Source organism: Monopterus albus, unplaced genomic scaffold, assembly GCF_001952655.1.
Source record: "Monopterus albus unplaced genomic scaffold, M_albus_1.0 scaffold209.1, whole genome shotgun sequence".
Taxonomy (NCBI): Eukaryota; Metazoa; Chordata; class Actinopteri; order Synbranchiformes; family Synbranchidae; genus Monopterus; species Monopterus albus.
In genome coordinates this window covers 396,084-421,337 of record NW_018128089.1, presented here as the reverse complement: position 1 = coordinate 421,337, position 25,254 = coordinate 396,084, and the positions used below count along the sequence as shown (strand labels likewise).

Genomic DNA, 25,254 nt, shown 5'->3' with positions numbered 1-25,254 from the left:
GAGCCTGCCCTCCATGGAGGACCTGTACACCTCATGGGTCAAAAGGAGGGTGGAGAAGATCACTGCAGACCTCTCACACCCTGGACACAATCTGTTTGAACTCCTCCCCTCTGGATGGCGTTACAGGTCACTGTGCACTAAGACAACCAGGCACAGGGACAGTTTCTTCCCTGGTGTCATCACTCTCACAAGTAATTAATCCATGTTTGTATGACAGGCCAAGGCAGGCACCCTGGTCCAATAAATTGTAAATATAACCATTATATATATCAGCTTGAAAGCTTTTCTATCACAATGTGCATATATATATGTATATACAACAAAATTTTTCCTGTTCTCTTTCCTATTTAATTGCACATATTTTCCTATTTGGAATGTACACAATTAAATTTTTATTTTCTTGTTGCCTTACAAAGCACACTGAGAACCTCTGTGCCAGAGTCAAATTCCTTGTGTGTTTAAACATGTGTGTGTTTCTAAATTTACTCTATAATGTGAACTTTATACAATTTTATACTCAAGGAAACAACAGTGTTGCTCATTTGTGAATGTAGGGGGAAAAATAAGTTCCCCAAAATCTGAGAAGCACTTTATATAGCATTGGTAGTTATGGGATGTAAATTAATCATCATTAAAGAAGACAAATCAAATTGAACTGAAATTAAAGGAATCATAATAACAAATGAATCGAGAGATCAGCACAACTAGCCAGCCCTACATTCAATAATCAATTCACTCATAATGCAACAGAAAATAAATGGGACCAGACGCTGCATTGCACCACCTTTACTGGACCTTCAGTGTTAGTCTTGTTAAAAATAAATTTAAGAAAATGACCTGACAGGGGTGAAAGGTAAACGATCACTTGTCATATGTAAGTCACTAATTAAAATTGCTGCAGGCATAAGGTTTGTGTTGGCTTTGCCCTCTTCTGTGGTTGCCTCACTCTGCACTCAAGCGCATTTAAAGTGCTTGAGTGTAGAAAATCGCTCCTACAGCATAAATCCATTTGCCATTTACTCTATCACCATCTTTCTTCAGAGACATAGCCATATTTGGCCACCTGAGTACTGCTGGCTGATAGGAAAGCTCCTCTCTACCACTATCACTTTACTGAATGAATAATGCAAAAATAGTGCTGAAATGATGGCAAATTGTCATTGACTGAAAATATCACAAATTTTATAATCAACCGAGGCAAAAATACCAACCTACATGTTATTTTTGTAATAACAATACAAAACGTGTGGTTCAACTTTTTTGAGAGTCCGCTGCTAATGTAAATTTCATCATTTTAAACTTAACACTGGGCCTATGAATGGCATCCATCAGCATTTAGCTAGTCATTAGACATTAATTGGATAAATCATCAATAATTGAAAACAAAGAAACTACTGTTAATTTTAAGTTCTTAAATGTTGTCAAATTTTCACAGTTAAGCTACAAATCAAAATTAATGCAAGGTTTTGTCACAGAAAAACTTAAACTATCAAACCTACTGCTGTAGTTTGATGTTATACACCCATCTATGCAATTATCTGTCTGCACACATAGGCCTGCTGTGGCCTGTGCACAGCTCTGCAACATCTGGCTAGGATATTCTGCCTGTATTCTCGTGACAAAATGTGAACATCCCATGCAGCCTTTTTAACAATACAACAGTGCAGTGGTGACGGTCTGTCTTATCTGTCATTAAATTACCTTAGGTCGCAGAGCAATGCACCAAGTCCGCGCAAAAGTCGCACTGACGTGCCGAGCTAGCAAACGGTGCGTACTATTCTGACTACTGCTGCTGCATGAAAAGCTATTGCCTGGAGCCAGAATGCTGATGATGATGTCAGTGTTCAGGGATGGGAACACATTAGTCCAAAAAAAAAAAAAAAAAAAAAAGATTGCACTGGACAGTAATGAGCAAGACGGATAACCTGCTGCATCCCTCCGTGCTCAGAACACGCGATCTCAAACAGATCGACATACTTTGCAAACCCGAATGGTTAGATCCATCTTTTAAGTGTACAGATCTGGAAATGTGCACGATCCTACCGTGTTCGATCTGTCAGACCGTCGCAGTGAAATCAGTCAAATGTAATAAATTAGGAGGAAACACAATCCAACACGATGTGTTGGGCTTGGTGGAGGTAAAATGCATCATCTGATTTGTGTCTCTGCATAGTATCCGTGCACAAAGCAGGACAGCACAGTACTGCATATCAAAAGCTCCATGTCTTACCGCATCAGCCCGGATTCCCAGTTTGTACTTATCCATTTTTGTCAGGGACGCGATACGAGGCGGTATGATAGTGGTTTCCCAGTGTGAATACAGGAAAAGTGCAATATCTGCCTTGCTGTTCAGACTCTGTGGTTTTTTTCTGTCCTCCTTCCTAATGTTCCATCGTTAGAGAAATGGTGCACAACCTTTTTTTTGCCCACGACCACAACCCCCCCCCACCCCCCCGCCCCCGGTCACTGCCAGGCAGTGATTTCTTGTGTCCTCCATCTGTTTCCATGTGACGAACATATTTCAGAATCTTTGGTACACGTTCATTCTTAGATTCTAATGCTCGGGTGTAGCCTTAGGGTAAGGTTGGGATCAATTTAAGCATTATGGGACAAATACAAATAATAACATTTAGAATAACTTTATTTATATGGAACACTTCTGAACCAAGATGCAAATGCTAACACTTTATAATATTATACATTATTATAGTTAAGCTGTGTTTACACCGCAAGCATTTCAGCCGTGTCTTTTATATGACGTGTCACGCAACCGATATGCTCCTATATTGATCAGTCCAGCTGTCCACACTGTCAGCTTGCTTATCACTCATGCTTTAAGCTGAATTTAAACATGTCTGCAACTAGGCATAGGTGTCTGTGTGTACCTATGCAGCGAAGGGGCTTATGAGTAAATGTGGGTTGCAGACGCGCACGCCTCCCAAATCTCAACTACGCGTTGTGCAAAGCTGCGCATCCTGCACACCCACTGGTTGATCTGACTGCTCTGACTGGGACCTAGCTGCCTGCTACTGGTCTGCCAGCAGGTACTCACATCTCCAAAGACACTGGAGCATTACTTGGCTAGGGTGACCACCTATTCTCAATGGCATAATACCAGTGCCAGGATAAAAATTATAACAGCTTTGAACCTGGTTTAAAATCTGTCATTTCCGTTTTGTGACTTCTTCAACTTTTTTTGTATTTTGCTGTTTGTGTGTCCCCCAGTTAAAAAGTTAACATTCCTACAAGTATAAATGCAACTGTTATGCAACTGTCTTCGAACGAAAGATGCATAAGCCTATGTGCAATGATGCACAAGTCTAAATCTGGCTTTATAAACATTCCAGGTGTTAGCGCTGTACATGCAGTGTAGGCATGGCTTTAGCCTACTGAAGAAAAAAATAGGTACAGTCTGATAGCGTACTGAATCATTATCATACAGTTTCTGAATAAGTCCAACTTGAGGACCTCTGACAGACCCCTGCTCTTGGTGGGCGGCCATCTGCCTCGACCGGTTGGGGTGAGTGGATAGGGGAGAGAGAAAAGAAGAACATCAACAAACACAGCAAAGAAACAGCCGGTGAATGCATACAGCTCCAGAGCCAGGGATACCCACTGAAAGGTACAGGGAGACAAAGGAGAAAACACAAACTACAGGAGAGAGGAGACATGCAATGGTGGCATAAAGATGCACGGAGACTGAAGAGAGGGTGTGAGAGAAGAGGAGATGAAAGAAGATGTGCTCAGTACATCCAGGGAGGACCCCCAGTAGTCTAGGCCTATAACAGCAAAGGGTTACCTGAGCCAGCCCTAACTATAACCTTTATTAAAAAGATGTCATGATCCCTGGCTGTTTCCTGTTGTGGACTCTTATTTTGAAGGGACTTCCTGTCTTGTGCCACTCTCACCTGCCTCAGCTTTACTCTGGCCATTGATTTCCTCCGATTACTTTCACCTGTTGCTGGTTGTCCTCCTGGTTCAGCCTTTATAGTCTCCTCCCATCCCTCAGTCAGGCTGGTTGGTGGTTCATCTGAACAGCATTCGCTGTTTTGTTCCTGTTTTACCTTCCTCATTGTTATCATTCTCCAGTTTTGTTTGTCTCTTGCTTTCCCTAAGGACTCTACCCCTCGTGCCTCATCTCTGGGCTTTTGGGCGTTGATTATTGAGACTCTCATTCTCAACCTATGGTACTTGATTGGTTGATTTCTGTGATGTTTGTTTGTTTGTCTGTTTGTCTAGTTATATTCTTAGTTTCACTGTACTGCTCCCTGACTGCACGGTTTAGTTTGTACTTGTATTGCATATAGTCAGGTTGTGTTTTTGCATTATGTGTTATGTTGGTTTTCTGGGGTTTATATTATGTATAAGTGTCAAGGTTCTAAGTGGAGACTTAGCATATTGTGACAAAGCCCTTGTCTCTGTAGTTGATAGTAAAACACAAGATCTTTCATTTAATTACTTTCACCTATGTTAATCTTAACCAAAAAACAAACAAACCTATAAAACCAATATTATTCCTTAAACCACAATTTCCCCTTAAATATGAACACATGTAACAGAACAATCAGTCCAGTGGTTGGTCACTTCTGTTCATCCAGTTCCCGCCCCTTTGTTATTGAGAGGAGAGGATCACTAGAAAATAACATGATGATGATGATGGAAATCAGATGAATTGTGCCTTGTGGTACCCCCTAACCCCTGCCAACTGTTATTAATATTGTTGTTGCTGTTATTTAAGTTATGACTAATAAAAATGTGACAAAAACAAGTCGCATAAAACTGGAGCTCACATCTGCATCTCTGCTACAAAAATCATCGATCAGGTCATATGACGCTGTCTGAGCAGGGTCTGCAGCGATGCTACTGACAGGAGGCCACTTACAGGTTGGGATGAGATGGACCATGCAGTGATCAGACAGACCGAGGAATGTATGGGGGACAGAGCGACAGGCGTCTCTTGACACCATAGTGTGCTAGTGTGGGCTTTCAAGTTTGTATTGTGATCAGAAGCCAGTTGCTGTTATGTCAGTAAGAAAAGTGGTTGGGACATTTCTTAAGAAAAGATCAGCCACTCCTGAGCTAAGTAAGAATAGACAAACATGGGCTGTTGATTATGTACAAGTGGACATCATTCTTCTTGTTGTTGTCCCAACCTTTTCCATTATCTGAAATGCCCTTGTTGTCCCTTTTTGTCATTGTTTTTGAAATGTCATTGTTTTGTGAGATGATGTTGTGTGTTGCACCTCAGGGCTACCATATAAAAACAAATATTTGGGCAAACATTGTTTATTATTAGGCCCTTAACACTCTATCTCTGACGTAGGCCTGCTGATTCTTCCCACAGAGCCCCATCTCCGTGTGGCTCTGCTCTGCAGCTCCTGTGTATGTCTGTGCCATCTGCCAGCTGTCCTAAGGTATTTAATTAAATTCTCTGTGCTTGTGTATGTACACCTTAGAACTGCATCTACTTGAGCATTTCCTTTAAAGAAAAGCTAGTATGTATCCTACAGATTACTGTCTGCTGATATTTAGCTATAGATCTGCCTGCTGATGTTAAGAAATAATTGCTAAAACAAAAACCACACCCATAGATGGATTAATGAATGGGTTTACCAGGCACGAGCCCCAGGGGCCCTTAGACCAGGGAACCTGTTCAACTGTACTGTTAAACTTTCCATTGGAATGTCAATCAAATGATGGATGCAATACTCCTAAAAAAGAAAGACAAAAGCAGACAGAAAACATCCCCAAAAGTGGAAAACTATACCAAATTGTGCAAAACAATGAAAAGAGGCACTAAACAGTTACAATTTGTTCACCAGCACATGAGGAAATTGAAATGTTCCTCAGATAAAGAAGAGGTTTGGATACATCATCTTGCAGTTGCCAAGATGGCTGTCAGTCTTATCCCTGTTCAGCCACATTATTTATGATGCCATGAAATATCAGAAGACATATCACAACATACCAAATACCTTTCTACCCTCCCTCACTGTCCTACTGGGATTATTTTGAAAAACAGCAATATTGTATTAACCCAGCTATAAGCTTTATCAAAAAGGAAAGCTTTAAGTCTAATCTTAAAGGTAGAGAGGGTGTCTGTCTGTGGAACAACAGACATGGATATTATAATTAGCATTTTAATATTAATTTATTGAAATTCCAAACAATGTAATAATATCAGGATTCAATAACTAGGGCTTAAATTCTCAAAAGTTTTAAAATGGCTAATGTATACTAAACCTTCATAAATCTCATTCCAGAGAAGTTAGGCCATCTCCTCATCCTGTTATCCTTGGCTGATATAGCTGTGTAGGCAGGTTTCATTTAAAGCAATAACATCAGGGGTGAGCAATAATTCAGGGATCAGGAGAATGTCACTGCTGTTGGATCTTCTAAAGTCTTGACACAAACTCTTGCTCGGGACTCGGGGTTGATTAAATGGACATTACCAACACCAGGCTGTAGCATAGCAGAAATTACATAAAACATCAGGGATCATAGATTTTAGCGTGTGCCAGGCATTACACAGAGATGTGTAATTCTTCTTTAGGCAGCAGCATGTATTATGTAACATAATACTCAGATGGCTTTGATACAGCTTACATCAACTAAGGCACTAGGCCTCCACCTCTCCTTCTGTTTCTTTCCACTGACAAGGTTTGCTTTCAGCACCAGGCTCTTAATGGTCAGGTTGGGTTACACACAGCTGCAAGTGATACAGGCTCATAAATATCTTGCTCTTCATGAATTATTACAGAGCTTCTGAGCTGTAGTAAGCACGTTCATCCAGACAGGCTGCCGGCAGATAATATTCGGCGTTGATGGCGCAACAGAACCAGGATGGATATTTCTGTTTTGCCAAACAACAACCACCCAGAGAAGTTCCTTCAGTTGGATGTTGGGACACTTCGAGCCACACATGGCATGTTCCAGATTGGGACAGTCATGTCTAGTCAAAGGCAATGGCAGAACAGAATTTACTCCCAGGTATGGACTATGTCAGAGCTACTCTTAGAACTGTAGTATATGTTGATCTCTGTGTGCTTTTGTCTGTTGTTCCCACCCTTTGAAGCAGATATGCATTTAATCCCTTAAATATTATTTTATATGGAGTGCCCTGTATCTGAGTGGTAACGGCACGGTGCACCATGCACCCGGCAGCACACTGTGTGCATGACATCAACAGATCAGGTCCAAACTCTCTGTCTCCCTGTTTCCTGTCCACATCTCTGTGATTCACTAAAAAAAATAATGCAGGCTAAAAGCCTGAAAAAAAATTTCATATTACAGTTGAACCCAAATACATTATTTGCTTGTTTATGCATCTAAGCTGTATTGACCTTGACTTGATTTGTATTATTTCATTAGCAGGGACCTTCCTCACTGAATCAGTGTGATGAAGGGAAATAGTATATTTGTGTACATTGCAGTTTTGGGGAAGGCTAAGGAGGTCTGTGCCCCTCTTGGGCACTGGCAGACTCAGCAGGGATATGAGTAGGCTAGAAAAAAGTGGGCAGGGCACTGGCAGATCCCCATATCCTTCTAATGGATAAGGGCAGACTAGATGTTTTTAATGTCTTGAGTTGTATAGGAGATGGCCTTGAGGTGTTCAGAGGCCTATAGTCTTGATTAGGTGACTTGGGATTCCTTTCATTGAAGCTGTAGTGGTGGCTCCAATTCTAAATGAGTGGTCTGAGAATAAATCAGGGATGATTCTGGAGAGAGTACTTGTCTAAGGTTCTTTAGGAACCAGCACCATGTAGCAATGTGACCAGTTTCAGTGGTGAAGAGTGGATTTGAGGGTGCAGTTGTGTTGAGGTGGGGGTTAGGGTGCTGGACAATTGATTCGTACAAATCCTCTCAGAATCAAGTTTATCATGCTGTATTGGTATAGGACTACCAAGATGGTTGCGGTTTTTTCTTTCTTTTTGAGGAGGTAGATAACTATGGAGTCTGAAATAATCTGGAGCAGGATGATTGGGCCATAAATTCAGAACATCACAGAACCTCTCAAAAAGTCTGGAGGTACATGGCTTCAGGTTAGCAAAGGAATAAAGATGGTGAATGAAGCAAATGGTGGAGATGTATCTAGATAACAGGTCCTAGGTGAATGGGAGCTGCCAGGAAGTCAGAGTAGGTGTCATATTGTTTGTGTTTTGTTATCATGGACAGCTGAGTGGATATGTTAGAAGGTAGTGACTCTCTGGTGAGGAGTTTGAAAAATAATCTGATTGTACTTAGGTAAACTTGAAGTGTTGGTTAGATATGCTAGTAATGGAAAGTGATGTATGAAGCTAGATATAACTGAGATCACTTGTGGGGAAAATGCAGGTGGTATAGGAGATGGAAATTATGGAAGGATTTCAGTGTTGTCCAATAGGAAGAGAGTGTTCATGGTGCCATGCTGCTGAGCATGGCATTTTGAGAAAAATGAATGAGCTTAGATGAGCAGTAATGTTGATGAAGAAGGATTTGTGGCTGTTGAATGTTCCTCTGACTCCAGCACATTGAATCTCTGATATTGGAAGTGAGAAAGAGAGTCAGCGATGTTGCTGTGTACCCAGGATTGTGTTCTTTTTGAAGGGAAAACTGATGACAAATGGAGAGCCATGTGAGGTGGCATACAAATGGTGAAAGAGATGAGTTCTGCCTTTATGATGTTGTCAGGTCATACCAAGATTGGCTAGATTTCAAAGGCATCTGATGATGGTATTTGTAGGAAGCAGATGATTTTTAGAGGCCATGAATCCTTGAACTTTTTCTCATTCCACATGGCCCCAAAACCAGCTGAGGGAGCTGTACCATTGAAGAGGAGAGTGTCAAATGGGGCAGAGCGAAATGCCATTCCAGAGGTGAAGGAAGTGGTGCCAGAAATGCAGTTGAGATTTGGAAGGCTGGAAATAATGATATGCGAAAGTAGCATATTGATGAAAGGGTAGGAGGAAAAGAGAAGACCACAGAGAATTGTGGGAGGACCCCCAGCAGCCTAGGCCTATAGCAGCATAAGTAAGGGACAGCTCAGGGTCACCTGATTCAGCCCTAACTATAAGCTTTATCAAAACGGGGAGGTGACAGTGGTGCGGTGGTAGAGCAGTCGTCTCCCAACCAGAAGGTTGAAGGTTCGAATCTCAGTGCCTCTAGTCCATGTGTCGAAGTGTTCTTGGGCAAGACACTGAACCCCCCTGTTGCCCCGATGGTTAGAGTTCGGTTGGTTGAGTTCTGTACCGGAAACAAATTTCTTGTGTGTAACATACTTGGCCAATAAAGGTGATTATCCCTAAAAGGGAATGTCATAAGTCTACTCTTAAAGCCTGCCTCCTGAACTGAGACTGGGGGTTGGTTCCACAGGAGAGGAGCATGATATGCTAGTTCCTGTCAGTACTCTGGCTGCAGCATTTTGGATTAACTGGAGGCTTTTTAGGGACTTACTGGTACAGGGGGATTTGTTGGGTTTTTCTTCAATAATAATAATAATGATAATAAAAGGTCTAGACCTTACTTTGTGAAGTGTCCTGAGGTGACTTTTGTTGTGATTTGGGGCTATACAAATAAAACTGAATTGAAATGAATTAAACTGCAGTGACGGAATACAAGTGTAAAGGCAACAATGCTTATGATTCCCAGTGAAATGAAAGAAACAGATATAAGCAACAGTAATTGTCAGCATATATTTAATGTGAAAGAATTCTGATTTAGGCTACATTGTATATGTTTTGAATATCTCCTCTGTCTATTGAAAGTGTGGATGTGGTGACAATTCAAATCCTCATTGTCTTCACAGAGGGAGCAAAGGGTTAAGACTGACAACAGGCCTCCCCCATCACCAGAAGGCACTCCTGCTGTATTTATCGACAGATATCTGGAGAATCACATTACATCAGTGACTCTGAAGTCCAACATTAAAATGAATCCTCTGTACGTGGACACAAGAGCAGTGGACACAGTGGACAAAGAGAAGTACAAGCCATCCTGGACTGTGAAGGAGTATGATACACAAACAATCCATGGCAATCTCGCAAATTATTTAAAGGTAATTTGGGGAGAAGAATAGAGGTTGTGGATGACTGACAGGATAGATGGGTGTCTGGAGGATAGACTGGAGCATTAAAAAGAGACAGATTGTTGGCTGGATAGATGGAAACACACATGCAGACTCTGCAACCTATTCACTGATTTTATAGACTTTAAAGAAATCTCAGATTTCCTGGTACTACCTTGCCTTTACACCCTTCAAAGTAGTTACTGTTCAGGAATGGTTTGATGAACATGACAAGTTCAAGGTGTTGACTTGGCCTCCAAATTCCCTAGATCTCAATCCAACTGAGCATCTGTGGGATGTGCTGGAAAACCAAGTTAAATCCATGGAGGCCCCATCTTGGATCTGCTGCTGATGTCTTGATGTTGGATATCGGAAGACACTTTCAGAGCTCTGGTGGCGTCTTTGCCTTGACAGGCCAGAGCTGCTTTGGCAGCATGAGGAGACCTACACAATAGGTGGTTTTAAAGCTGTATGTGCTAGCAGATTGCCTAATAAATCAAAAATTGATGAACTTGTAAATATGAATGAACACAAGCAATATGCAGACACTAAACATTTGGCTGGTCCCGTTAGAGGTCGCCACACTTTCCACACTGACTATTCAGATTTTTTTTTTTTTTTTTTAATCCACACCGGATGCCCTTCCTGGCATAACCCTCTACGTATCCAGGCTTGGAACTGACACAGAAGTCACTGGCATGAAACTGAGGTTCCCCGACCAGGAATTGGACCCGGGCCGAAGCGGTGAAAGCGCTGAATCCTAGCTGCCAGGCTATCGGGGAATACTGATGAAACTGAAGAACAGTTTTTCTTTATAGATGTCATAGTGAATCTGCGGTTTAGTTTTTCTCCATCTTTGTTCTGCCTTCCTGCATTGTCTCCTTTGATAGGCCACTGTTGTAACATTTCTCCATGACGTTTTCTGTTTGCCAGAAGTTATCTTGTCTAAATAGGTGCTATCACATCAAAGACCCCAAGTGTCATTTACAGATCCTATATTTGGCAATTGATAAATTTCTACCTTGGACTACATCTACAGGAGCTTGCCAGTCACATTCATAAGCACATTCCTATAGTGATTGACAGTTATGAACTCCTCATGGTGGCCTTCTCTGATTGGTCAGTGTTATCCCAGTCAAAAATTTGTAGAAGGGAATATCTCTGCCTTATCAGACTGTTTGATGGGTCTGGGGTCACAGAACCCTTCAACAGCAACTGTCTCATTTTTGAGGGGTGGTTCTACTAGAAACATATTTGAAAATTACTACACATTGTAGCTTTAAGTTTTATTCTTTAGCTTAAAAAACACATGGCTGAAAAAATTACCCCACATCTCTTTTCAAGTGACCAACCAAAAAGCTTCTGTCAGCCATTTAGAACCGCCTGTAATAGTATTGCAGAAACTGCAGAATAACAGTCCAGTTATTCAAATGAACACACTTACGTTACCATTAAATGTAAATAAGAATTAATGTACATACTGTTCTCACCTGAGCTTGCCTGAAATGAAAAGCTTTAGTCCTGGTCATTATTTCAATATTTGCTTGGAATGGGATGGCAAAATCATCCTTTTAATCACCACATTTTTGGTTGATCCCTTGCTGCCGTTTCCCTGACGGCAGTTAAAAGCAAACCACATCTGAACTGCATCCGCTAAGTCTTATCTGGTATGTGGCAATACCAGGAAAATAAGGAAATAATTTTATTGCATTGAATTACAGTTCATTTGCTTTGCCAAACTTTATTTTGGCTACAAGATGATAAACAGAAAATGCATATCAGTCTGCCTAATTGTTAACAAGAAATACAGAGCTCATTTGTACATGGTGATGTTTCATAGTTCAGCACATTTTCATTTTCCTTGCAGGAGGAAGTGAAGACTCCCCAAGATCTGGACTTTTGGCTTGAGGATCTCTACACACCAGGATTCGATTCTTTACTGAAAAAGAAAGAAGCAGAACATAAAAGAAAACAACTTTGTAAAATAATTTTTTCAATCATTTTGTCTGTTTGTGCGGTACTTATTGTTATCATAGTGCCAATTGTGGTTAAACAACAGAAAAACTGATTGGTAAGGACAGTTATTATATAGTACAACTTAGTGTAACTTAGCTCTTTGTAAGCGGTGGTCATATTTTCCTGTTCTTGTTTCATTTTAATAAAGAACCAGCTAGAGTCATGATATTACTGCTCCTTGATATCTGACGTGGAGTTGTTTAAATATCTTTTTCTGCACCAAAGGTTTGTGAATACAGATGACCAGTGAAGAAAAGGCTGCTATTTGTGGACCTAAAATGAACATTTTCTTTTTAAATCCATGAAATTTCATTTGTTATGCTCACTCTCATATCAGTGAAAACTCTGATCCAAAGACTTGAGGATCCATGGTGTAGGTTTGGCTTTACTGCTTACTGGGCCAGAAAATCTACATTTGAACACAGAGAACGGAGCCTAGCTGGAAGTATCAAAGAAGCAGAAAACTATTGCTGAGACTCAAACACACTCCTGAAAATACTTTTGAAAGACAATATACAAATGTTCCAGTGGATTTACGCAACAAATTAACACAAAGTGAAAATCTACTTTTAGCTGTCTGGATCAACACCCTTCTGCAGTGATACACTGTGACATCACTTTGTGGTGCATCAGAGCACAAAATATAGTTACAATTTCATAATTTTACTAATGTTTAACAGTTACCTGTAATTTACAGTGGATGTGGCCGTTGCATTTTGTCTGTGAAGGAAGGCAACCCCCGGCCCTGCCAGTCTAGTCAATGGTTGTGATTCCACTGGGTCTTGGCTGCATTCCATCTTCAACCTGTTCCACATTTGACAGATGTCGCATCTAGGACGCTTCTGACAAAGTTCAACCCAAGAATCAGATAATGTTTTCCCCCCTGTGTGAAAGACAGGCTATAAAGTGATTATGATGAATGTATTAACAACTGAAACATAGTCACAATTCTGACCTGTTTCATAATGCCTTAACTGTGACCATTAAATTAAACTGTTGACTGTAGTCTTTGTTTGTACTGCACATCAAAAGAGAAAATAAGAACAAACACAGTTGAGGGAAAAAAAGAAAGAATTTAACCAGGAATCCTTCTTACTGTAGATGCTCAAAAACAAAACAAAAATTCACCACCAGAATGTGCCGTTCTGCAGACGGACCCAGTGGGGGATGAAGCGGCACAGAGGACAGATCAAAACTGTGTCACAGATGAAGCGCAATGCAGCTGCATCCTGTGGAAATAAAGGTTAACTCTTTCACAATCTGAACTTCCCAGCATGCATTGTGTAAGTGTTAAAAGACTTCAGTTACATTTTTTTGCCCAGTTTAAATGGTGAAAACCTTCTGTGTGTCTGCAATGCACATTTACAGTAATTAAGTCTCTGTTGATTTTTTTTCATAGTAATGAAAAATATACACATGATGGTTAGCATTTAGTTCACCGTCTCTCCCAACACAATTTAAAAGCCACTGCAAGCTGCCGTCTTCGTATCTCCGTTGTATAAAATGGATCCAAGAGCTGCCCCTGTAAGTTCATGTCAAATGAAGATCTGACTCTTGTGAAGTTGCAATGAATACTCACTAACATAGTTAATATAATCTAAAATTAGCAATATATTGGTGTAAATACATACAAACACCTAAACTAAATACATTTGTAAATATGTGTAATTTTCCAGTTTATTTTTCATCATTCTTATTTTTATATTAACAATTGCACTTTTCATAAGAAAAATATGTAGCACATATACCAAAAGTAGTTTCTGCAGATGTATTTATTTTCATTAATTTATTTTAATTGTAAGTGATTGTGTTGTGCACATTTGAACATTATAAATTTTAAGCAATTGTTTTGGGAGGCAAAACAATAAAGCAGGTACCCAGTTATGTATCGTAACCACTCTCCTTCCTTCCTATTCTAAACTATACTTATATTATAAATAATACAGAGCACAAAACTTTGAATGTAACTGGTTTAATTTCATTTATGTATTGAAATAAAGATGTACAAAGTATTGGTAATCATAAATGTTGAAATGTTAGAAAAAGCATATCTGACAGTACAGTGTATCAAAACATTACTGCATTAGCCGGCTTAGTCAATTGAACCTGTTTGTGTGAAAGCAGAACAAAACCGGTTTCATCTGGTTTGCCATTTCACCTTTTCTTCAGAAGATTTGAAAAAATACAAAGATTAAAAGAAGAGAAAAAATTTGGTTAAAAAAGGCAACAATAGGAAAAAAACATGTAAATTAAAACTAAAATCTAAATATTGAAAACTTTTTTAAAAAAATGGTTAAAATTTCAAAATTGAAATAAATACCTTGTCTGTACTAAAATATGATATAATTTTACTCTACTTGACTATAGAATTTATTTACAGGTTGGTTTATGTTTGCAGTGTGGACAAAGGCTTCGCTACCATGAGATACTAAGACCAGTTTACGACTTTCCCCACTGTTATCCATTATCATGGCACCATGACAGAGGAGGACTGGAGGTAAAGGGGGGCTTTGGCAAAAATACATACAATGATTAGGAAATGTCAAATGGTGGCTGACATACAGTTTGAATACAGGTGATATTTGGTTTTTTAGTTGAACTCGCTGGTATCATTAAGACTCTAGACTCCATGTATCAGGACATACAGTAAATGAAGAAAACACACAAACACCATTACTGGATTGTAAAATGTTGCTAGGATGTCTGTTTTAATTTAATGCAACATATCAAAGTTAAATATATATATATATATATACACACACATACAGTATACTCTATATAGGATTTTGTTTAGTACAATAATCGTCACGTCAGAATTGCCTTGGAGCTCAGATGATTTGAAAACTTTTCTGTACCTAATGTAGTTTAGGAACAAATCTAATAAAAAGTAGAGTATATGTATATGCAATATATGAATTGGTGTAGGTGAAATCAGTGTATCATTCTGTACTTTCTAAATGGCCAAAATCAAAGCAGTAGTGGTAGAGATACTGTAGCTTGCCTGGGTCAATTATTTAAATTTGTCATTTTTAGTTTGAACATAACACACATTACGTACAGTGTCCACTTGGTTTCTATAAACAGAGATTAAAGTTACATTTATTCTAAGTGGAGCTGATATTGCTAATATCTGAATGGATCCGAGTCTGGATCAATCGCATTTTGGATCAGGTTTAAGTTACCTTTGGTCTATTCTAGATACAAGGGTCTCTTATTGTGAAATGTTTACATTTTCCTTGTGTCCAACCTGATCTGAAGATTGGTACAAACACTAAGAACATTTTTGGCTTTTGGGAGGTGCATTTGTATGCTATAAACTAAACAGGGATTTCCTTTGATTGTGCCTTCAAAGTTTTAAAAAGGTTTACAGTTCCTTACCCAATACATGCTTTTCATATACTCACAAAGTACTCAGGGAATATGTAATACGCTGGTGAGCATGTGTATGTGTATAGTTAATGTGCACGTACTGAAGTATAGGCTCATAACAACCCCTCTTCACATTACACACATACATATGAATGAATATCAAAGTCCTGGCCCTAACATTCTGCGGATGGACAATGGGTGATGATTGATGGGACACAGCAGTATGAATGTTAACTGCAGGAAACTGGTCATATACAGGAGAATGGAAAACAAGAAGATCATATGTATTACCTCGTAGCAGTAGTGTTAATTATACAGAGTACATTCAACTAACCTAAAAATCATCTCACATTCCTCTTTTGAAATTGCATACAATAAAAGAAAATACATGAAAGTAACATTAATTCTAAAACTGTGCTTCTGGAAGAAATGAAGAGGAAAATAAAAGTACATTACAAGTAAAGACAACCCTGTTTTATTGTTGTGTGGCAGTTTGATCTATAACCATGGTCCCCAGTATTCAGTTGGGGTTTTTCCACTATAGGAACCTACTGAAACTTAAATATGCAGTGCTTGTCCCCAGCTTCTGTGTTCACTTCCACTGCCCTCTGCCCACTTTGGAGGCATGGTTCGGGAGCTGAATTTTGGCACCCTTTAGGAGTTAGTACTAAAATCAGCTTCCAGGAATGTGGGGGCTGGGGGGGTCGTGGACAGAGCAGTTGTCCATGATTGGTTCAGTTATTAGCATTAAACACACACACACACTGGTTTAGAGGTAAAATAATCAAGGACGTCACTTGTTGGTATAGAGGTAAACGGGCAAAGCACTGGAGACGTCACATTTCTGCAAGTTTATGTTCTGCTTGCTCAACGGCTGTTTGATAAACTGCTTGTACAGTCTCTGTTACTGGCTGAATTTTGCACCGAGGACCATTGAGACCCATGACTACAATCCTCTGCTCAGCTGTGTCTGTGTGAGTGAGTGTAGTGCAGTCCCACCTTCATTTAAACAGAGACTGACACAGGGAGAAATACAGTGGAAAGGCAAACAGAACGGTCTGCAGCAGCCCATGGGGTTGTGGGAAGCACGGGGTATATCGCTCCTCGTGTTCTCTAATGGACCTTTTGGGTTACAGTCCAAGTTAACGTTCTAGAACAGTGGGAGTACAGGATCATCCACAAATAATCAAGAAGTTTCTGATAAACTACACAAGCAGCAAAACATTATCCTGTTTACACAATGGATATTTATGTCATCTATGACTGAAAAGGAGCTATTCATTTTTCAGGGAAATACAGTACATGAATGAGGCAGCACTTAAGTTCACCTTAAGGTGTGTTCAGACACATTTTTGCCTTGTGATCTAGGCAAATTAGATAGTTAAAAGTGTTTCAAGTCAGTATTTATTTGCATTTAATGACCACAGATATATTGGCCATGCAGCAACTTCCAGTCATTCTTTACATTTCTAAAGATTCATCTTGTTTTCTACCCACTGCTGTGGATTTTCTAGTCTCCCTATTTTCATGTTGAAACATTTCGAGTCATGTAGATGCATCTGTGCCTCAATATGTGCTGTGCAGGGTGAATTTGCATCCACTTCCAAACTTTGCAGTCTGAACACACCTTAAAAATAAGTGCAACATTACCACTCCAAAAAGCAGTTGTAGCTTAGTATCGGCAGAAACCAGTTTTAATTTAGGATTGTACTGTACGTTACTGCTCTGTGCTTATCTGATTGTAAGCTGTGCTTCAATCTTCTCTATGACCATAGAAGAACAGGGAACCTCTGACTGATTTAGAACATCTGTTTCAAACTGTGAAATGGCTTATAGTGGAGCCAATGTTCTTGGATGAAATAACTGGAGTAACAAAGACGTGCCTAAAGTGTGTGAGTAGACCCTTCCACATAAAGGAACGACAGACATTTATTACAAATACATACACAACATATGGTCATATGCATAGAGGTCTCTCTTTGCCTCCACACATTCTTCCTGCCAGCAAGTCTCCCGATGTAAAGCTTGCATGTCATTCAGTCTCTCCACCCAACTAGGCTTGGGACACCAGTGGTCCATCACATAGCCAGATGACAACCAAGCAGCCAGGCATGAGTGTAAAACACATCTACTGTGGAATATACTTCAACTCACAGGCCTACAGTAGGCAACGTGACAGACTAATGTGGGTGGACTATGGGAAGAAAAGTAGGATGCATATACAGTACAGAAGAAAATTGTACTGAAACACTTTTCCTAACCTCTAATGAAAATGTTATCTGCATTTATCCACAGACAATCCAGCCAGTATGGCTTATAAGACAAAAGAAACTCATGACAATCATTAGTTCTAGCATTAAGGCAAGGTTTTAACTAGCATGATGGGTACAGCTGTAGCCAGTATGGCTTATAAGACAAAAGAAACTCATGACAATCATTAGTTCTAGCATTAAGGCAAGGTTTTAACTAGCATGTTGGGTAGAGCTGTTTGTTTGCAGGGGAAGAACCACACATGAAATACAAAAACATGGTGAAAGAAAATGTACTCAGTGAGCAGCTACATGGGAGAGATTCTTTCCACCTGACAAAGCTAATGAAAAACTAGGTACACATCTTTTGTGACAAAAAACTGGACCTTGACTTTATAAAAACTTTTAGGCACTATGCCTAAAAGATAAAATGTGCTGTGTGTTGAGTATCTGTAAATATTCAAACCCTTTAAAAAGGAAGACTAGAAAATGAATGAAACATTAATGTACTATGGCCCAAAATAAACTTGAATTGTGTAAAATAGGGATAGAAATACTACAGAGAAAATCTCCATGCAATTAAGTTGACAATTCTTGCAGTCCATTCTCAAATAACAATGCTCTCACTGTCAAGGAGTCACCTTAAACAAGCAAAAAAATCTATAAACTAACTGTTATCCACCACATCATAGGTAATTCGTCAATCTGGATATAGATGATCTATTTCATCTGATTCCACTGGAAGGCACATCCTTAAGGCTTTAGAAGGTGATGCAAAGCATTCCGCATGGTTCTCTCCCAGTATTTCAGGAAAACAACAAGGTGATTATTGCTGCACTGCAAACACAACAACTGATCCAATTAACATGTCTGACATCAAGATATCCATATCATGAGAACAATGTAGCCACTGTGCATGACTGCTTTGGAGCATGACATAAGTCATCTTTAGCAAAAAACAACATTTTAATGAAGAACTTAGAAAAACACTAAAGCTACAAAAGAAAAACCCAGACATCTTGGAATAAATAGAAAGAAAACAACTTCACAACCACCCACTACCCCAACCCTGACATTCCTCCATCACTTGCTGAGCATTTACATATCTTAAACACCATCTCTTCCTTTATTCATATTACCAACATTGTTTCCATTAGTGGGTTGTTTTCTACTGTCTCTGGAGTGTATGTGGTGCACCTTTGCATTTGGACTGGAACTGGGATGTGTATTTGTGTCTGCTCAGAGTCTAAGAAGGTGACGTGAGACTCAAAAACTTGATTTTCTTCGTCATGTGTTTAGGAGTAGAAGGTGAGGACACTCTGGTGGTTGCCACGCACCAGGAGGATGGGAGGCAGGTCCCTGGACAACACCTCCAGCCAGGCCATGTACAGAGTGCTGGACACTGCACCCTTCCTGGCCAATGGCAGGCTCCTGCACAGAGGAACAGGAAGCAAGAAAAAGAGGGAAGTCATCAACAGGACTAGTTTCACTTACATTTACTTATACTAGTACCAGTCGCAATACCAGAGTTTCAGTACCAAAAACAAATGAGCTTAGTTTAAGAAAATGACAAGATAGGAGGAACCTTTATTAGTCCCACGACAGGGAAATTCACACCGTTATAGGAGCAAAGGGATAGAAAACAGGCTCAGTATTAAGAATCAAAAACTACCAGACAAAGGATTATCAATATGAATCTAAACAATTATAGGTATAATATTAAATAATACAAAGTAAAGCACTGCACTCTGGTATGCTGTGTATTCAGTTATTCAGTCTGTGGGTGTCTGAGGTCAACTTGTCGGGTGGGGGGGTTGCTACTGGGAGCAGTGCTCATTTTGGCTTATGATTGACTGATCTGGGAACCTTCATCCTAGTATTGGTCTTATGCTACTTTATTAGGTTTTGATATTTTTCAGGCCATAAATTTGCCGTTTAGAATCAGTCCAAGTCAGTCTATGCAAGAAATGGCCAGATGTTTGCCCTAACATCTTCAGAGATGTAAGCACCAGTGGACCAAGCTGTCTCCATCATGTTCTCTTTCCTCCTCATCATCAGACTCAGACTGCATCAGCACTGAAATTTCCTGTCATTTCAAATATTCCAATACCAAAATTGAACTTACCCAAAGAACAAATATGCAAAACATTGACTATTTGGGTCCATCCCTAACAATTTCACCCCTGAACAATCACTATGTAAAGTATAATGTTATGAGTTTGTTACAAACGCACAAAACAATATTGTTCGTGCTTGCTGACAACTTGTATTTTGTAAAACAATTTTTTAAAAAGTAAATATGAAATGTCAGCAGAGCATAGTAAAGCACAAATATTGGCAATAAGGCTTAACACTAATAAGAACAGCTGGAGTTGTGCAAGAACACGTATGCAGCACACACACACGTGCACACATAGCAGCAGCTTACATGACAATGAGGTTGGCTGTACTTGAGTGCTCTTTCAGCAGCTCGTTGAGTCTGATCTGACGATTAGTCTGAAGAGAAAAACAAACAAACACGGAATGAAACATACAGGTATCAGCTTACCAGATAACGATCAGAAGCTGCTGTAACACTGACCCTCAGTCAGCAGTCCAGTTCACACAGTGCCACACTGCTGGCTTACACCAAAACACTTCCTGTCTGAACTGTATACAACCAGTGAAACTGGGCTGTATTACCTTAAAAAAGTATTCATTTCCCTGACATTCTCACGTGCTGCCAAAGCTTTGGAAAAAAATAACCATGTGAAACTTTGTTCAGCACGTTAAATATTTACTTTCAAATTAAATTACATAAAACGATAGAGACTCCTAATGAGTCTGAGTGTGCTAACCTTGGCGCGGTACAGCTCCAGCTCGTTGTCAGTGATCCTCCAGGGTTCACTGTCCTTCAGCCTCTCAGCTGCTTCCTGCTCCATGTCATCTTCCTTCAGCCGATACGGCTCGATCATCTCCTCAAAGGCTGACACGCTACACAACAGTTTAATGGGGGGGAGGGGGACTCACTTAAGAATGGCAATTCTTCTACATTTCTGAATTGATTCTTAAATGTCAAAGATTTTTGTAATAATGTTAATGGGACAAAAAATGTGAAACTCAATTATACATTGCAGCAGATAGATGGTGCGCAGCATGCATATTCTAATCTTGTTGTTGATACTCAAAAAAGGTTGTGATTTGACATTTTTGGATTTAACTCAATAATAAAAGGTACATTTTACTGCAGGAAAAAGGGCCCATTTTAATAAACTAGGTCACCTTTGTAGCAGCCGTCCAAATTATTTCCAAATGTGGTGCCTTAGCCAGAGGCGGGGGAAAAAAGAAAAATGTTGTATAATTTCCCATTGCACCAAAATAAAAAATAACAACAATGCACTGCACACAATTCCTGCCATTAAAGGCGTATCTTGGGCCACTCCCCCCACACTTTTTTAATCCATGGGACGTTCGCTGGCGGTGGTGTTTTTATGGACATCAGACAGTGAATTTGGTTCTGAGACTGGCAAGTTGGACTGAACAAAACTGAATAACTTGCAATTGTAATTTGCTAATTTATTAAATTTTGTGTAATTTAATTTTTTCTGAGGCTTTTGTTCATTAATAAGTTTTCTTCACTCATCATGGAGTCCAGTTGGACCGCAAAAAACAAACTGCGCAATGGGTTATGCAGATTATTGCACATTTACTAAGAACGGCACACAAACCCGTTAGAGCACCAAAACAGACAGCTGGAACCCCGAGTTTGTAACGTCCATTTCAGCTCAGTTTGGGAAACAGTGGTGGACAAAGAGATGAAAAGCTGAAACCTGCTGTAATATGTACAACAAAGCACCAGGACCTTATTGTCTAGAGAACCCCAGAACTGAACGTTAATAACATTGTTATTCTGTGCCACCTGTTATTTGTATTCGAAGCCGGCAGAACACAATGTTACATTCACTGAAATAACTAAGTCAAGTTTATCACAGCTAAAGATAACTGATGCAGTCACTTCATAAAGTGTATGCTCTCAATCAGATTAGATAGGAAGTGTCTGTGAACAGCCTCTGTTGTTCTATGCAAGAGCTGAAATCTGGGCTCTGTCCCAAAGACACTCCAGCTGCATGATAAGGGTCACTGTTGTGCTGAAAGATGAAACAGTGACCCAGTGTCAGGTCATGTGCACACTGGAACAAAGTTTCTTCAAGGACCTTTCTGTATTTGGCCACATTCATCCTTCTCTCTCTGACCAGTCTCCAGGTCTCTTTTGCTGAGAAGCTTCCCCATAGCATGATGCTGCGATCGCCACACCTCACCATATGGATGCTCCAGTCAGATGATGAGCAGTGCCTAGTGTTTGCCAGACTTATTCTGGCCAACAAGTTCAAATGTTCTCTTATCAGATCAGATCTTTTTTGTCATATGCTTCAAGAACATAAACTAAATGTTAATGCTCCATCCTCTGTGAAGAAAACTAATTAAAAAAAAAAAAGTGTATGTCAGTCTGACTACTGTACATCAGTGTGCATCTGCCACTCAGATGCCACACACCTGACATCACTGGTCGCTGTTTAATCAGACAGGCTGGAAACAAACTCAAGCATTTAGCCTGATTGTTTGAACCACTTTCTTTAGAGGTTGCGATATTAAATTAGCAAGTACAACGTTCTTATTTCTGATAGCAATGACTGACAAGTTCATTTCTGTGAGTGTCACATTCTGCAGCCAACACTCAACTGTTTTTACACCAACAGTCCACTTGAGGGTGGCAGTGATTTACTATTCCAGTGGCTCCCTGGCCAATGACGTATAGATCATTATTTAGTTATGAAGAATAACAGAGGTGACTCACTGGACTTTAAATGTACATAAAATAAATTTTATATATATATATAAAGATATCGATACAGTTGTTTTTATCAATTTTCTCTTACACACAAGCATTCTACTCTAGAATAAGAAAAAGGGGAAGTTTTTTGTACAACAATGGAGTTACTGTGCAATTCAAACAGGAAAACGATATGTTAAAAGATACAGTGCTTTGTTTAACTTGGGTGTTAGTTTTGGAGTTTTAGAACTGATTCCTAATGGTTAGAACAACATTTTACAGTACTCAGTAACTTCAGTCCTAGTGAGGAGACCACTGTGCTCCTAGGAACACTCGAGATTTAAAAATGGTTTTATATCCTTACTGTGATCTATGCCTCGCCACAGCCCATAAAGCTGCACTGTGATTGGTCACGTTTCACGCTCAGCAGGCTCTGTCCCAAAGACACTCCAGCTGCATGATAAGGGTCACTGTTGTGCTGAAAGATGAAACAGTGACCCAGTGTCAGGTCATGTGCACACTGGAACAAAGTTTCTTCAAGGACCTTTCTGTATTTGTCCACATTCATCCTTCTCTCTCTGACCAGTCTCCAGGTCTCTTTTGCTGAGAAGCTTCCCCATAGCATGATGCTGCGATCGCCACACCTCACCATATGGATGCTCCAGTCAGATGATGAGCAGTGCCTAGTGTTTGCCAGACTTATTCTGGCCAACAAGTTCAAATGTTCTCTTATCAGATCAGATCTTTTTTGTCATATGCTTCAAGAACATAAACTAAATGTTAATGCTCCATCCTCTGTGAAGAAAACTAATTAAAAAAAAAAAGTGTACGTCAGTCTGACTACTGTACATCAGTGTGCATCTGCCACTCAGATGCCACACACCTGACATCACTGGTCGCTGTTTAATCAGACAGGCTGGAAACAAACTCAAGCATTTAGCCTGATTGTTTGAACCACTTTCTTTAGAGGTTGCGATATTAAATTAGCAAGTACAACGTTCTTATTTCTGATAGCAATGACTGACAAGTTCATTTCTGTGAGTGTCACATTCTGCAGCCAACACTCAACTGTTTTTACACCAACAGTCCACTTGAGGGTGGCAGTGATTTACTATTCCAGTGGCTCCCTGGCCAATGACGTATAGATCATTATTTAGTTATGAAGAATAACAGAGGTGACTCACTGGACTTTAAATGTACATAAAATAAATTTTATATATATATAAAGATATCGATACAGTTGTTTTTATCAATTATCTCTACACACAAGCATTCTACTCTAGAATAAGAAAAAGGGGAAGTTTTTTGTACAACAATGGAGTTACTGTGCAATTCAAACAGGAAAACGATATGTTAAAAGATACAGTGCTTTGTTTAACTTGGGTGTTAGTTTTGGAGTTTTAGAACTGATTCCTAATGGTTAGAAAAACATTTTACAGTACTCAGTAACTTCAGTCCTAGTGAGGAGACCACTGTGCTCCTAGGAACACTCGAGATTTAAAAATGGTTTTATATCCTTACTGTGATCTATGCCTCGCCACAGCCCATAAAGCTGCACTGTGATTGGTCACGTTTCACGCTCAGCAATATTCCATCATTGATGTGCAAGAGTTCATTGACAGAATCAAAAATTATTATTGATGTGCAAGAAGAAAAGAAAAAAACAAAAATTCACCTCAGTGTGAAAAGGCCTTTTCTCAAAGAGATGCATACAAAAACCCACTGATGGCTGCTTTTGAAATAAGACTGGCTTCACTTTTTTTTTCCTTTATGAGAAAGAAAAATATTGATGTGTGTTTTTATTAGTGTTTAAGCAATAATGGAGGTTTATGGCCCAGACCAGGCTGCGGTCACAGACACTAGACACAATTCATAGTTGGTTTTAGTCTTTGTATGGGATTTGTTAAAAAATCCAAAGACACAGACAAAAAAAAAAAAATTCATCAAAAATCACCGCTGTTGTCCTTTAAGTATTGTGTGTCCAGTAGAGCACCAGTTGCGAGTAAAAAGTTAGTTTAACAAACAGGAATGATCATTACTGAGAAAAAGCTTTGTTAAGTTTATTAAAGAAGACTTACTGTTCCTTTTTAGGCTTGGTGTTTATGTCTCCCAGCACAGTAATGTCCGAGAAGTCTATCCTGAACTTGCTCAGCAGAGTGGCCATCCTGCCCAGGTAAGGAGAAAACAAACAGATTTGGAATGAATACTGGAAACCAGCTGTTAAGACATTTTCAATCCATGGAGCTGTGGACAGCGATAACACCACATAAAGACCTGCAGTATATAAGGACAAGTGTGTGTGAACTAACTAGGGGAAAAAAAATCCCTTACATTCAAATATCCTGTTATAACAAAAATATCACAACTCAGAGTTGGTGCAGAGACTACACTGTACCAAAGAAACAATCACTAGAAAAACAAGCGAGTTCTGCGGAGGTACGATTTTTGTGTATTTATATAACTTGACTTTTGACTGAATTCAAACATGGGGCATAAAAACAACCAATTTGAACAAATAAATAAATACTTCTATCTAGTTGCTTAGCTGGAAGAAAAATCTTGCAGTGTGAATCCATGAAATTTGATAGGGAACATGGAAATGGTTTGTTTGTTATATTGCAGTAAACAAACACAAAGGGGATTTCAAAGTGCACACAGCTCTGGGCTCACACACAGAGATAAAAGGCTGGGCTGCTAGCACAAAGCTAATTTTATCCAACAAGGGGAGGTAGGAGGCAGCTGTAGCAGACAATGAGAAACAAAGAGAA

The 25,254-nt window shown here is 39.6% G+C and overlaps 3 protein-coding genes across 8 annotated transcripts in view; 1 reads left to right on the top strand and 2 right to left on the bottom strand.

The window, feature by feature from the left end:
• ajm1 (apical junction component 1 homolog) overlaps positions 1–2,410 on the bottom strand; it is a 15,314-nt gene extending 12,904 nt beyond the window's left edge. The window contains exon 1 of one of the 2 annotated variants that reach the window (XM_020618816.1): positions 2,231–2,410. The gene's annotated coding sequence lies outside the window, so the exon portion shown is untranslated. Of the gene's footprint in view, positions 1–1,701; positions 1,802–2,230 lie in introns of those variants that run through there. The other variant, XM_020618817.1, reaches the window with a different exon arrangement.
• Positions 2,411–4,006: 1,596 nt separating this feature from the next.
• minar2 (membrane integral NOTCH2 associated receptor 2) lies at positions 4,007–12,217 on the top strand. 4 transcript variants are annotated; one of them, XR_002276460.1, is made up of 6 exons: positions 4,007–4,187; positions 5,324–5,414; positions 6,761–6,990; positions 9,785–10,033; positions 10,312–10,497; positions 11,910–12,217. XR_002276460.1 is itself a non-coding variant. In XM_020618677.1 (5 exons), the coding sequence occupies exons 3-5, from the start codon at positions 6,844–6,846 to the stop codon at positions 12,108–12,110; spliced, it is 597 nt and encodes a 198-aa protein (XP_020474333.1). In that variant the 5' UTR covers positions 4,007–4,187; positions 5,345–5,414; positions 6,761–6,843; the 3' UTR covers positions 12,111–12,217. The 4 variants fall into 4 exon arrangements, 2 of the variants coding, with proteins under 2 accessions (XP_020474333.1, XP_020474332.1); XR_002276459.1 differs by having other exon boundaries at positions 10,312–10,511; XM_020618677.1 differs by lacking the exon at positions 10,312–10,497 and having other exon boundaries at positions 5,345–5,414.
• Positions 12,218–18,845: 6,628 nt separating this feature from the next.
• Positions 18,846–25,254, bottom strand: part of slc12a2 (solute carrier family 12 member 2) — a 58,898-nt gene continuing 52,489 nt past the window's right edge. For both annotated transcript variants that reach the window (XM_020618831.1, XM_020618830.1), the window contains 4 exons: positions 24,565–24,651; positions 20,514–20,649; positions 20,105–20,172; positions 18,846–19,107 (listed from right to left, as the gene is read on the bottom strand). In XM_020618831.1, the coding sequence (XP_020474487.1) occupies positions 18,972–19,107; positions 20,105–20,172; positions 20,514–20,649; positions 24,565–24,651 (427 nt within the window). In that variant the 3' untranslated portion in view covers positions 18,846–18,971. The remainder of the gene's footprint in view (positions 19,108–20,104; positions 20,173–20,513; positions 20,650–24,564; positions 24,652–25,254) is intronic.